At 45.7% G+C, this 13575-nt stretch overlaps 1 protein-coding gene across 5 annotated transcripts in view; it reads left to right on the forward strand.

Annotated features, from left to right (window-relative positions):
* Positions 1 to 119: 119 nt before the first annotated feature.
* The window catches only part of SH3GL1 (SH3 domain containing GRB2 like 1, endophilin A2), a 31397-nt gene continuing 17941 nt past the window's right edge, over positions 120 to 13575 (forward strand). For 2 of the 5 annotated variants that reach the window (XM_042478660.1, XM_042478662.1), the window contains exon 1: positions 298 to 1439. In XM_042478660.1, the coding sequence (XP_042334594.1) occupies positions 1395 to 1439 (45 nt within the window). In that variant the 5' untranslated portion in view covers positions 298 to 1394. Of the gene's footprint in view, positions 245 to 295; positions 1440 to 13575 lie in introns of those variants that run through there. The other 3 variants (XM_042478659.1, XM_042478657.1, XM_042478661.1) reach the window with 3 other exon arrangements.

The raw sequence follows: 13575 nt of genomic DNA on the forward strand, positions 1-13575 counted from the left end.
CACGCTCTATGCTCCCTGTCTATGCCTGAGTGGGCGCTCTACCCCTTCCGTCTCTATGGTGATGAGAAGCGCCGCGGGGAAGGAGGAGGAGTCGGGCCTTCTTTCCGAGGGGCGTCTCCCTCCGCCGTGGAGGGCGTGCGGCGCTTCTGCGCATGCGCGGCCATGAGGGCGGAAGTGACGGCCGCATCACATCCTGAGGGGACGTGGGGCTGAGCTCTGCGCTCAGCTGGAGCCAGAGGCGGCTGTTTGTGTCTCTCTCTCCCCTTCAGTCCGCGTCTCCGTGGCTGTTTTCCTCCTCCCAGCGGGACTACTTTGTGTGTCCCTCCGCTCCCTGTCTCCCAGTCTCTGCCTGTCTCTCTCTCTGTCCACTCCACTCCCTTCTTCTTCCTGAGCCTTTGATATAGATATTACAGGATAGAAATACACTCATATCTGCCTCCTAACTTCTTTTCCAAGCCCCCTTCAGCCTTTCCAGGAACCGGCTCCCTCCTTTTCCTTTCTGCCTCACTGAGGACTACCCTCTTGAGCCCCTTTTTTGGGGCTCCTCTGAGGCTTATTCTTCTTGTTATTCTCATTATTACAGAGCCAAGACACACAACAATACACACAACAATCTCTCTCTGTGTGTTTTGTTGCCACTTTCCTTTCTATCATTTTCCTGCATTCCTCCATCTAAGACTTATTTCATGATTTGATTTAGAGAGAGAGTGGGTCCCTTTCTCTCTCAGATACACACACTCTCTCTCTCTCAACATCCCTCTATGAATTAGGTAATAATCTGCCTTTTTTGTTGTTGACTTTAGTCCTTTATTTTAAAAAAGCCTTTTTAAAAGCCTTTATTGTCAGGTGATTGTGTCTAAATTGGGGGGGAACCTTATTTTACTCTTCTAAAGAAAGAATGCATCTCTTTTGCTCTCTCTCTATCTACTTTCCTTTTTGAGTTAGGTAACAATTTGCCTTTATCATTGCTGCCTTTAGTCTCATTCATATATATATATATATATATATATATATATATGAGAAGCGCTTGATCTATCTCTTTCTTGCTCTCATTTAGGACAACTGTTGTCCTTTTGCTCTTTGCAGTGTGCATTGAGAGATAACTTCCTTCTCTGTGTCTGGAAACCAAAACACTTGCCTTTCTTTCTCTGTCTCTTTTCCCTCTGTATTTTGGGGCATGAGAGGAACGCTCTCCTTTTAACCCTCCTTTCCTCCAATCTCTAACTCAAGAGCTGGACTCTTGTCTTAGCCTTTTCCTCCCAGCCCTCTCAAAAGTAGCTTTGTCCCTTTCCTTAGACGCTCCTTGATCCGAAGCGGTGCTCCTGGTCTTCTTCGCCTCCCTCCGATCCCTCCATCTTTGCGGTCTGGTTTTGGGGTCCCCACCAGAAGCCGTCATGTCTGTGGCGGGGCTAAAGAAGCAGTTCTACAAAGCCAGCCAGGTGAGCCAAGAGGATATGTGTATATATATTGGTGATGTGTGGCTAGATCAAGGTATGCTTGCGCTCAGGTTGCACATGCGCTGCAAAATTAATGCACTTTGGCGCTGCTTTTACTGCTGCGCGCCTCCGTTTCTGACGTACGCTGAACCGAAGGCGAACCTGTCCTGAGGTTGTCTTGGAAAGGCTTCAGAAGAGGTTTGCCATGGCCATCCTCTGAGGCTGAGAGTGTGCAACATGCCCAGGGCTACAGACACACTGCAGGAATAACCCAGTTTGAGACTGCTTTAACTTCCCTGGCTCAGTGCTAGGGAATCCTGAGCATTGTAGTTTATTGTGGCACCACAGGAGACTGCTCTCAGAGGCGCTACAAGATCTCTCTACGTATTGATTCCACAGACCAACACGGCTATATCTTTGAATCCTCACAGAACTACAGTTCCCAGAATCCCTAGCGTTGAGCCAGGGCAGTTAAAGCGGTCTCAGACTGGGCAGTTTCTCCAGTGTGTGTTGGACCCCGGTCAGTTTTTCATGGCCAAACAGAGACTCGAAGCCTGGTTTCCAGAACTGTACTCCCAACACTCAGGCCAGGCTTCAACTGGCCATGGCTCATTGCTGTGGAATGCTGGGACCTGTAGTTTTGTGAGCTGTTGAGCCTTCACTGTCAGGAAACACTGGTGCCACAACAAACTACAAATCCCAGGATTTTGTTGCAAGTAGCCATGGTGTCAAACTGCATTATTTCTGCAAGGCAAATGCAGCCTCTGTCTCGCTCTTGATAGCGTCTAATCCCAGGAGAGGCATGCAAAGGGATCTTGTAGCGCCTTTGAGACTAAATGAGAGAAAGAGGTTAAATCTTAGAGCTGGAAGGGGTCCCAGAGGCCAACCAACCCTACCCTCTTCTGCCATGCAAGGATACACAACCAAAGCACTCCCGACAGATGGCCATCCAGCTTCGGTTTAAACCATCAGAGCTTTTGAAGGAGACTTAAATTTCATGCTGCCAAATGTCTTTCTCTCAGCCTCAAAGGTGTGCTGCAAAGATGCCTTTGCAGACTGGTCCAGATTGACACAGCGGTGCCTTTGAATCAGAAGAGGCAGGCATTTCCCACTGATCTGGCCTTGCAAAAAAAAAGGTTCAATTGTTTCCGCCTCGCTGTGGTTGTGGTTGTGCGCCTTCAAGTTGTTTCCAACGGCTGAGCCAAATCTTATAGCCAAATCGTATCACTGCATTTCCTTAGCAAGATTTGTTTCGAGGGCATTTGGTATGGGTTTGCTTCGTGAATTATTGACTGGTTATTTTAAGTGTTGTTGTTTGTTGTTGCTTGCCGTCAAGTCAGTCTTGATTTTTGGTGATGCTGTGAACAAGAGACCACCAAAATCCCTGGCGATCAAAGGTCCTTCTACTCTGGTCTTGCAAACTATGGGCCCTCTACAGACAGGCTAAAATAAAGCTGCTTCGGGTCACTTTGGAGGTATGGTCTTTCAATGATGCGTGCGTCCTAAGAGTCCAGAAGCTGCACCAAAGCTGCGCTCCAGTCCTTATGACTGGATCATGGCTTTGATGTAGCTTCCGGACTCTTAGGACACATGCATCATTTTAACAGCATACCTCCAAAGTGACTTGAAGCAGCTTTATTTTGGCCTGTCTGTATGGGTATGGTTTCTTTAATTGAGTTAATCATAATGTGGTTTTCTTTCTTTTCCCACTGCTAATGAACCATGTCTTCTGATTCGGTGTCCAAAGTATGACAGCCTCATTTTCGGCATCCTCACTGGTTTTGCTTTGTCTGTCGTCGTGTGCCTTCAAGTCCTTTCCAACTTATGACAGCCCTGAGGTGAACCTGCCATGGAGTAAATATAATCATTTCTTTTTGTAGGGGTTTGAAAATCATTTCAAGGGTTTTTCCAGAGTAGAAAGCATGACAAAGGCTGGGACCTGGGAGCTACGGTTTTTTGTCCCCAGTGGGTCATGAAACTTGGTGACGGAGGTTGTGTGCCTTCAAGTCGTTTCCGGCTTATGTTTCCTAAGACTGTCATGGGGCTTTCTTGGCCAGGTTTCTTCAGAGTTGCCTTCCTCTGAGGCTGAGAGTGTGTGACTTCCCCAAGGTCACCCAATGGGTTTCATGGCTAAGCAATGATTCGAACCCTGGTCTCCAGAGTCGTATACCACACTCTTGAGCCTTACTTGGAATGAAACAGAAACCTTGGGCTGGTCATTCTCCCTCTCATCCAGACCTACCTCACAGGACTATTGTGAAAATAACATAAAAAGGATATACTACACTCACAACAAATCAAAATATGAAATAAGTCCTGTGTAGGACTTTCTTTCTCCACTTTCAGAACTGCCACAGACCCCAGAAATACAGCAGTTCGACTGCCATGCCTCCATCCTGGGGAGATTTGTAGTTTGGTGAGGTATTCAGCTCCGTCTGTCTGAGAATTCGGGTGCCTTACCAAACTAGAAATCCCAGGAGTCTGTAGGATATGGGAAGGGCAGTTCAAATGGTGTCAAACTGCTTTATTTCTGCCGTGCAGATGTATCTTTTCTCACATCTCCAGAACATCAAGGGAGCCATTATGTCAAAGTGGTTTGTTGCTGGTTGCATTTTCTAAGGATGCTCAGTCCTCTTCAGGGTGTTTTCCCAAACGCACGCACCTCTTAGGTTCCCCCCCCCAAAACTAAAACGGTTTAAAATGCTGCACAGCTTGATGATCTTCCAAGCCCTTCCTTGTCTCTGATTTCTCTTCCCCTTTTCTGGTCCTATCTGTGAGCTACTTGGAAGTCTGCATCTTCTTGAGTCAGAATTGCTAGAATGGCTTCTCCTCCGAAAGGGCCTTCCTTGAAATGGCCTTTTTGACCCTACCTTGGAAAACCTTGCATCGGGGAATGCGCTTTTTCAAAGGAAATTTGGAGGAAGTAAAACCCTCATCGCGGCGCTTTTAAGATAGTAACCATTTGCTGTCATGACTAAAAAGTAATGATGCAAAAGTTAACTTGTCCCCTATTCCCCCGTTTTGTGAAAACTCGCACTTTGCAACAGATCCTGGGGTTGTCTAAGGACTACCTGGATTACTCTGATTTAGGGCCATGGGTGGTCATGTTTGTGTAAGCGCTTTTTAGTGTGGTTGTTAATTGCAGCTTTGACTTGCGACGACCCTAAGAATGAGAGACCTCCAAGACATCCTGTTAGTAAATTGATAGCTGTCCATTACTTTATGTGACTTTTTGAGTGGGACCTTTAGAGCTGAGGAGAGAAGGGCATGAGCTGTCTTCACAATTTAAATTCAATTCAAATTTTACAGGGGGTCTTGGTATCCGCTGGGGTTTGGTTCCAGGACCCACCATTCGGAAAGACATAAAGCACGCCCAGCTGATGGTCACCCAGCCTCTGTTTAAAAAGGAGACCCCACTTCCCTCGGAGGCAGTGCGTTCCACTGTCAAATAGCTCTTTAAAACATTTGGTGTCAATGGTTGTGGTTGTGTGCCTTCAAGTCATTTCCAACTTACGGTGACTCTAAGGCAAGCCTGTCATGGGGTTTTCTTGGCCAGACTGGTTCAGAGAAGGGTTGCCATTGCCTTCCCCTGAAGCTGAGAGCATGTGGCTTGCCCTAGGTCACCCAGTCAGTCTCATTGCTGACCTGAGAATCGAACCCCGGTCTCCAGTCCGAGTCCGTCTGCCAGATAGTCCAAATCTGAGCCATGGAAGGCTTAATTGTGCTTTGCATTGTTTTACTGCATCCATGTCTAGATAATGGCCTTGCCACTGGGGTCTCTCATTGGCTTCTGTGAGCACAGCAATTGGGACTGGGTAGGTCTCTGGTCACCTCTGTAAGGGCTCTTCTTATGGGCTTATGTTCTTACTTTAAGCAGGCTTAATTTTAAGAGCGTGTGGGCTGCGGCGTCTTCGGAAACGCGGCCAGCTAAAAATTGCATCTGGCAGAAGCTGGGACCCTCAGGACAGCGGAAAGGGCAAGTTTTAATTGGCAGCGTTTTGCATAATAGGAGGAAGTGGATACCAGATGATGCTGTCTTGCCAGGGGAAAAGTCAGTGTGGGTCATCGGGAAATCATAATAGCCAAAAAATGAGGGGGACCCTGGTACCCCAAAACTAATTTGGAGGCAAGCGGGGATGTTCGGATTGAGTCTCCCTTCTCCACAATTTCAAAATCTGAAATCTTCCAAACCCCAAAATTGTCCTGATGGGTGGCTGAGAGAGTGACACCTTTGCTTTCTGATGGTTCAGTGTACACAAAATTGGTTTCATGCACAAAATTACTGAAAGAATTACATATAAAATTACTTTCAGGCTATGTTTATGCCAAGCTTGGACAGTGGGAGATGAGGCTTAAGATCCCCAGTTGGTCATAGAAACCTACCTGGTGACTTCGCCTGGGGAAGAGAAGACGGAAAGGAGTTAAAATGGTTTCAAGTTACAGGGGGATAGCTTTCAGCTGAACATAGAAGGAACGTCTGGACAGTAAGGCCAGTTTGGCAATGGAGCCAATTGCCGAGAGAGTCTCTTTCTTTGGATGTCTTCCAAAAGAGGCTGGAAGCTCCCTGCTGGCGTCACTTTAGCTGGAGATCCTGCAGTGAGCAGAGGCTTGGACCCACTAAGCCCCTTCCAATGCAGTGATGCTATGTGTGATATGTTGCCTGCACTGTAGTTGGCTTTTCACCTTTAGTCCCTTAGGAATGTTATCTTGCTGTTTGCATTCATTCAGAAAGGCAATGCCCTTTCTGCACCTGTGCCATTCACATGAAGAGATGAATAGAGAGGATTTCTCCAGGAAGAGAAAAAACTCCTAAGAGGTGCAATTTGCTTCTCTAAAGAAAAAGAAAGGGGTTACATTCGCCTCCCATATTTGTTGGGGCTATTGACACAGGACCCCTGTTAAAGTGGGGAAAACACAAATAAAAAACCACAGTTTTTTAAACCTGAGAGAACACCTCTCTAGGAATCTCTAGGTCCTCTGGCACAACTTATGGTCAACATCCGCCAGAGATTGACCACAGAATTGTGCTGGAGGACCTACAAATACCTACAGAAGTGTTCTCTCTTGGAATCTATGGGTCCTCCCATGCAACATCTGGCAGAAAGTACCCATAGAGTCACACTGGAGGACCTAGAAATTCCTAGAGGGAACATATTAAGCAAATCAGCAAAAGCCAAATCCGCAGATGTGGAGGACCGACTGCCTCTTTTGCTCCATGGCCCAGTGGTCCAGAGCAGAAACATCTTTGTGCTCCCTCTGACTTCCTTTGCCTTCTCTTCCCCTCGCCTCCCAGCAAGGATATCTGCTGAGGCCTCCTGGCAGAGCAGATGGCTCCCTATTGTTCTCTCAGCACCTCAATCTTCCTCTGTCATGCTGCCTGCATTAAAACCCAACTTCATGGTGGGGTGTGTGCAAACCATCTGCCTCCTTTCTTCGCTGGAGACTTGTAAACTTCCTCTGCCTGAAACCCACCGGCCACCTGAGAACACCAAAAGATTTGGTTTCGCTCACTTCTTTGATAATAGTTTGGGAGCTCTCAGGAGGCTCAGCTTGCTGCAGCCGAGGCTGCTTTGTCTCCAGGCTGTGGGAAAAAGCGCTTTGCAGAGAGATTTGTGGTTCAGAAATAGGAGGAAGTGGTGGTCTTGTTGCACCAGAAGCAGAATTCAGTGGAAAGGTTAACAAGGGGTGGGTGGATGGGTGAGTGAGTGGGCTCAAGTGAGGGAATAGTATGTCCATTTCAGCCCACTGTTGTCCAGTATGTTTAGTGTGGTGTCCAGATCATGATCAACACCTAAGGACTGGAGAGCGGTACAGGATCAGGCCAAAGACTTCCTGGCTCAGATGTTCTGTTCCAACTGGACCAGAGTGCAATACCACCCTCCTTCTCAATTTGGACTTAGAGCAAAGGATTCAAACTACATAACTTTATCATGAAAATACAGTCTCTAGAAATTTTCTAGGTCCTCCAACATGATTCTGTGGTATATAGTGGGCCCTTGGTATCCTCTGGGGGTTGGTTCCAGGTCCCTCTGTGGATACCAAAATCCATGGATGCTCACATCCCGTTAAATGTAAAGGCATAGTAAAATGTTGTTCCTTATAGAAAAGGGCAAAATTAAAGTTTGCCTATGGGAATTGGTATATTTTTAAAGTATTTTCAAGCCGTGGATGCTTGAATCCATGGGTAAAAAAAATCCATGGGTAAGGAGGGTTGACTGTACTTCCGCTTGAAGTTGACCATAGAGTCACACTGGAGGACCTAGAAATGCCTAGAGAGGTGATCTCTTTAGGAATCCCTAGGTCCTCCAATGTGAATCTGGGGTCCCCTTCCACTGGTAGTCATTCATTTCAATAAGGGTTTCTGTTATCTATGGTTTTGTGTTTGCACGGTGCCTTGGGGACATATCCTCCGCGGATACAGAAATTGTACTTAACTTTCTCATGACCCTTTGCCACTTAATCACATATTTAAAACAGAGGCGTCCATCTTCCCACACTCAGGTGTAACTTCTGCAGAGTCCAAACTGAAACAGGACCTGAGTGTGGTCATGTTCAGCCCAGACCATCCCATGACTTTCTTCCTAAATGTGGTTGTTTTCCTCTTCCCTCCTCGTTCATCTTTCAGATTATAAACCTGTCAGCAGAGGCCATGGGTTTGCTTCCTTGGGACTCTTTTGGGTCCACAGGGTGATGCAGAATATACCCAGTGCATATAAAAACATTTGGTACATTTTGGTATGCATGGTGTAATATCAATATTTAGTGTGGTTTACAAGTGATGGTTACATGGTGGTAAAGAGCGAAATGAATGATGGTCAAGAAAGAAAGGGTGCATTTTTGTTTACTATGAAAAAAGGAAGAATGGGGCTACAGCTACCATTGAAAAAAACGGGGCGTCAACATAATGTCCCAGTTGGTGGATTCTGGGAGTTGTCATTCCAAGCTTTGGTTTTCTGTACACTTTCCTGTTCAAATTGTAGTATTTTCTGGCTTTGATTCTCATAATGCTTCTCGTAATGCAGGAAACGGAGGCTTTAGGAATTTCCTGCAGACCGTCGGAAGTACTAACCATTTATTACTATTTAGGATTATAGTTGGTGACTTATTTACTAAGAAACGGGCAGACTTCTTAAGAGCCTTCGGAGGCTGGCAGGGCTTGGCAGTTCAGGTTTATGCCTTGGAAGGGTCACGTACAGTAGGTCTCTTCTCTGATTTACATCCTTCTGCCTGCGGTTAAGTGCAGCAAAGCAATGGGGTATGGCTTCATTACGCAGGGAGGCCATTATGCAATGAATGCCCTTCCTGTTTCTCCACCCTCCAGCCCCTTTCCTGAAGGGCTGCTCAAAATCTTCAAAGCGGGAAACATCTTTCCTATTGTTTGAAGCTGTCCACGCTTTGTTGTCGTGTGGTTTCACGTTGTGCTGACCATAAGGCAAACCTGTCACGGGGTTTTCTTGCCAAGGTTTGTTGAGAGATGGAGGTTGCCATTGCCTCCCTCAGAGGCTGAGAGAGTGGGACTTGCTCAAATTCACTTAGTGGGTTTCCATGGACAAGTGGGGATGCGAACCCTGGTCTCCTGACACGATATATGTCTCTTCTTCTGCCTGCCTTTGCGCTTTCAAAAACAAAACTGTTGACACTCAAAAGGAAATGACAACTGGTATCGATAAAGTAGAAGTTTGGGAGAATGGTCCCTTCAACCAGGCATTAGTTTAAAATCCCCATTATCCCTCACTAGGTGGGGATCATGGAGGCTGTAGTCACACATCCTTGGAGGATGTTCTTCTGAAAGAGCTCTCTGAGTGAACATCAAGAGTGATTTAAAAGACCAAAAAGTCCCAGATTGCATTGCTGAGCTTTCCAATTTTATTTTGGAGATCTGTCCAAGTTTTGTTGATCCCAAAATGTTTTCTCTCAGAGACTTTGGTTTATTTCAACCCAATATAAAATCTGGAAACAACAGGGACAAAGTCTGGGATTTTTCAATCCATCTGAATGCATCCTGAGGGCAACAAACTACAGTGGGCCCTTGATATCGCCTGGGATTTGGTTCCAGGATCCTCCCCCCATGGATGCCAAAATCCATGGATGCTCAAGTCCCGCTAAATACAATGGATAGTAAAATTGGTATTCCTTATATAAAATGGTAAAATCAGGGTTTGCTTTTTAGAATTTATATCTTTTAAAACTATTTTAAAATCGTGGATGCAAGAATCCGTGGGTAAGAAGGGCCAACTGTGTATCGTATTTGAAAGGATGTCATTTGAAAGAAGAGAGCCGGTGTGGCATGGAGGTTTGGATGTTGGACTATAACTCCAGAGACCAGGGTTTGATTCCCAGCTCGGCCATGAAACCCACTGGGGGAGTATGGGAAAGTCATACGCTCTCAGCCTCAGGGGAAGGCAGTGGCAAACCACCTCTCAACAAATCTTGCCGAGGAAAACCCCATGATAGGGTCACCATAAGTTAAAGACAACTTTGAAGGCACACAACAACAAGCAAAAACATATGGAAGAAGGAGCAAGCTTGTTTTCTGCATCTCCAGAGACTAGGACACAGAACAACCGATTCAAAGTACAGGAAAAGAGATTCCACCTCAACATTAGGAAGAACTTCATGACAGTAAGAACTGTTCAACAGTGGAAGACGTTTCCTCAGATTGTGTTGGAGTCTCCTTTGGAGGTTTTCAAACAGAGGCTGGATGGCCATCTGTCAGGAATACTTTGATTGTGTATTCCTGCATGGCCAAATGGGGTTGTTTGGATGGCCCTTGGGGTCCCTTCCAACTCTATGTTTCTATGAAACTGGAAGAGAGAGTGCAAAACACGGTTGTCCCAAAGAGGAACGCTGAAGAAAGTGGAAATGCCTGGGTTTGGTACCTGTTCTTGCTTGCCCTGGCCACTGTTTTTCCTGCCTCCACTGTTTTCTGCTCTCGACCATGACAGGCCTCCGTGGGAGTCGCTGGGAACATACGAAGCAGTGCTACGTTTGTTGGCTTCCTTTCCTCTCCTGGAGAAACTGGAACGCCTGCCTACACCCTCAGAAGCTTGGCAGCAATCTCCCCAACATGTGCGAAAAATGTTTCCCTGGCTGTTTTCTCCAAAACTAGAGCAGGAGAAGATGCCAGTTTTTTAAAAAAGCGCTTGCAGAGGAATTTTAGATCATGCCTTTAAAAAAAAAGTATGTTTTTATGTTAGTGTTTGCCCTAGTTTTCTAAAATAGTCTTTTAAAAAACATTCTTTATGACAAGCAGTAGCATATCAGCACAACCAGAAAAGAAAAATGGACGTAGGACAACAGTGAAAGCCAATTAGGAAAAGGACAACACAGTCAACCAAGCAACACAGACTCTGAATTCAAATTTAGCTCAATACAGGTTGAGTCTTCCTTATCCAAAATGCATGGAACCAGAAGTGTTTTGGATTTTTAAAAAGGTGGGACCCAGTATACATAGAAAATTCATATATGTTTCGTATGTATATACATAGTTGGCCCTTGGTATCCACTGAGGTTGGTTCCTGGACCCCCCTTGGATACCAAAATTGGTGGATGCTCAAGCCCCATTAAATACAACAGTGTCCCTATATAAAATGGCAAAATCAAGGCTTACTTGTTGGAATTAATGTATTTTTAAAAATATTTTCAATGTGTGGATGCCTGACTCCGTGGATAAAATAAATCCATGGATATGGACAGTCAGCTGTACATATTATACACTTAACCTGAAGTTAATTTTATACACAATATTTGAAATAATTTTGTGCGTAGAACAAAGTTTGTGTACACAGAAGGCACGCAATACCAACAATAAGGAATAGGCGCTTTAGCCTCAGCAGCAGTTGTACAGCAGCTGCTTTACATGCCAAAGGACTCAAGTTCAGTGTTGGAGAAGTCACTTTTAAAAGGAAGAGATAGCAGGGGGTGGGATTCCTCTCTGCCCAAAATCTTGAGGGCTGCTGCAGGGAAGACCAGCCTACAAAGTCCAGTGATTTTACTTGGCGATTGGCTTGCATTCAAATCAATGTGGCTGGTGCCAGAGACCACAAACCAGCTATACTCGGACCAGGCCAGTCTCCTTTTCTAAACACAGTCTGGGAAACAAACCTGGCCCATTCCTTCACCTGTTTGCTGTGTGTTGTGATCCCTTGAACAAAGAGGTGGAGGAACCTATTCTCTTTGGGAAGGACCTTGCCCAGGTAGAGCTGTTTCCCCGGGTGTTGCCTGCCAGGCTCCCAAGGTATGTGGCTAGTATTGTTTGTCTAGTCTTGCTTCTCTGCCCTCAGGAAAGTCTTGGGTGTTGGTTCACACATCGGCTGATCGGCCGGGTTACTGGCTTTCTTGAAATTGGCATTCCTAAATGGGGAGGGATCATGCATCCCTAAAAAGCGATTGGGCCAACCATGAGGAATCGCTTCCTTCATTGTATTGCCTCCACCTACTCAGATCATGTCTAGCCAGCTATTCCTGTTCCTCTTATACTCCATTCCATTACTTTTTTCCTCCATCTTTTCAACTTTCCATTGCTGCTTAGCAGACCTGAGTTGCTCTGATGCCTTCTCCCTAAATCATGTTTGCTTTTCTGCAAACAATTGTTCCAGAGGATGAAGATCATGCCATTCGTGGGCCATGATGTGAAGGAATCTCATAAGACAGGAACCACATCTATAGGCTGACTCTCTTGCACTGTTTGCCATCCAAAAATATCCAGTTTTCAAACCCAGAAGTGGGTTTCTGGTCATGTCTGGATTTGGGTTTTGGGGGGGGGGGATATGTTTGGTAGCTTGTAACGTGGGTCCTGGGGGCAGACAGTTGACCCATGGCCTTGCCCCAGTTTCCCAACCCTGCTATAGGGAGAAGCAAGAGAATTAGGAACCTTCTCTAAAACTCATATCAAATGCAGAGTGTGTGTGTGTTTAAACAGGCTTAACCTGCTGTGTCCTGAGTCACACTGACCCTGCCTGGCCCTTGCAGAGCTTGTTGGTTCGCACAAACAGGAACAGCAGGCGTAAGAAATCCTGGAGGTTTATTTATTTCGCCTCTGGACCTCCTTTACAGGTGTCATTGTAAGAGCCATATATATATATATATATATATATGAATAATTGATTTTTTTAAAAAAAACTAGGAGTGTGGGTTTTTTAAAAAGTCATTTGGGTCAAACCATGGTTTAAACCAACCTAGATTAAACCATGGTTTAAGCCAGTGATTCCCAAACTTTGGTCCTCCAGATTTTTGGAGTTCAGCTCCCAGAATTCTCACCTGGAGGATCAAAGTTTGGGAACCACTAGTTTAAGCTACCCTGGTTTAAACTATGTGAACGTAACCCTATTAAGAGCCTTTGACTTTGCCCTAGTTGTCCACCTGCCTTAAACTGTCCACCTTTTACGGCGTAAACAAACCCGAGAAATATCTGTGCCATTCCTCATCCGGAGCGATGTTTTTTATTGGCTAGAAACGATCCGGCTGTTTGGACGCCTGGCTTTGCATTGGTGTTTTGTGTGTGTGTATATAGCTCTGTCATTGCCTTTTCAGAACGCGGACTGTAAATGATTAATAAAGCAATTATTCAATCCTTTTCATAGATGACTCAGGACTCCACCTAGGTAACTCTGCTGCTCCCCAACTGTTGTTGTACGGTTCCAACTCTTCCGCCCCCACTGATCCCATAAGGAAGGAGGCGTTTGCCTGCTAGGACTGGTGCTTTCATTGCTTGAGTTTTGCCTTGAAAACCACCAGTCAGCTGCTTCCCTCCAGCTTTGTGTGTGTGTCTGTGCCTTCAAGGTGCCTGTCGACGTACGGTGACCCTATGAGTTCTGTAGGGTTTTCTCAAGGAATCCTCAGCGGTGGTTTGGCCAGTTTCATCCTTTGTAGTACAGTCTGAAGTATCCACAGATACAGCCATTCACGACTTGAAAACATTCAGAACAACTATGAATTCCAGAAAGCAAGCCTTGATTTTGCCATTGTGTTTAAGGGGCACCATTTTACTATGCCATCATATTTAATGAGACGTGAGCATCCATGGATTTTGGTATCCACAGGGAATCCTGGAGCAAAACTCCAAGGAATACCAAGGACCCACTGTATAGCCGATAGCACTCAGGGTTCATTGGGGTTTTCCAGGGCTGAGCCTGCTTGG

Source organism: Sceloporus undulatus, chromosome 7 (genome assembly GCF_019175285.1).
Source record: "Sceloporus undulatus isolate JIND9_A2432 ecotype Alabama chromosome 7, SceUnd_v1.1, whole genome shotgun sequence".
Classification (NCBI taxonomy): domain Eukaryota; kingdom Metazoa; phylum Chordata; class Lepidosauria; order Squamata; family Phrynosomatidae; genus Sceloporus; species Sceloporus undulatus.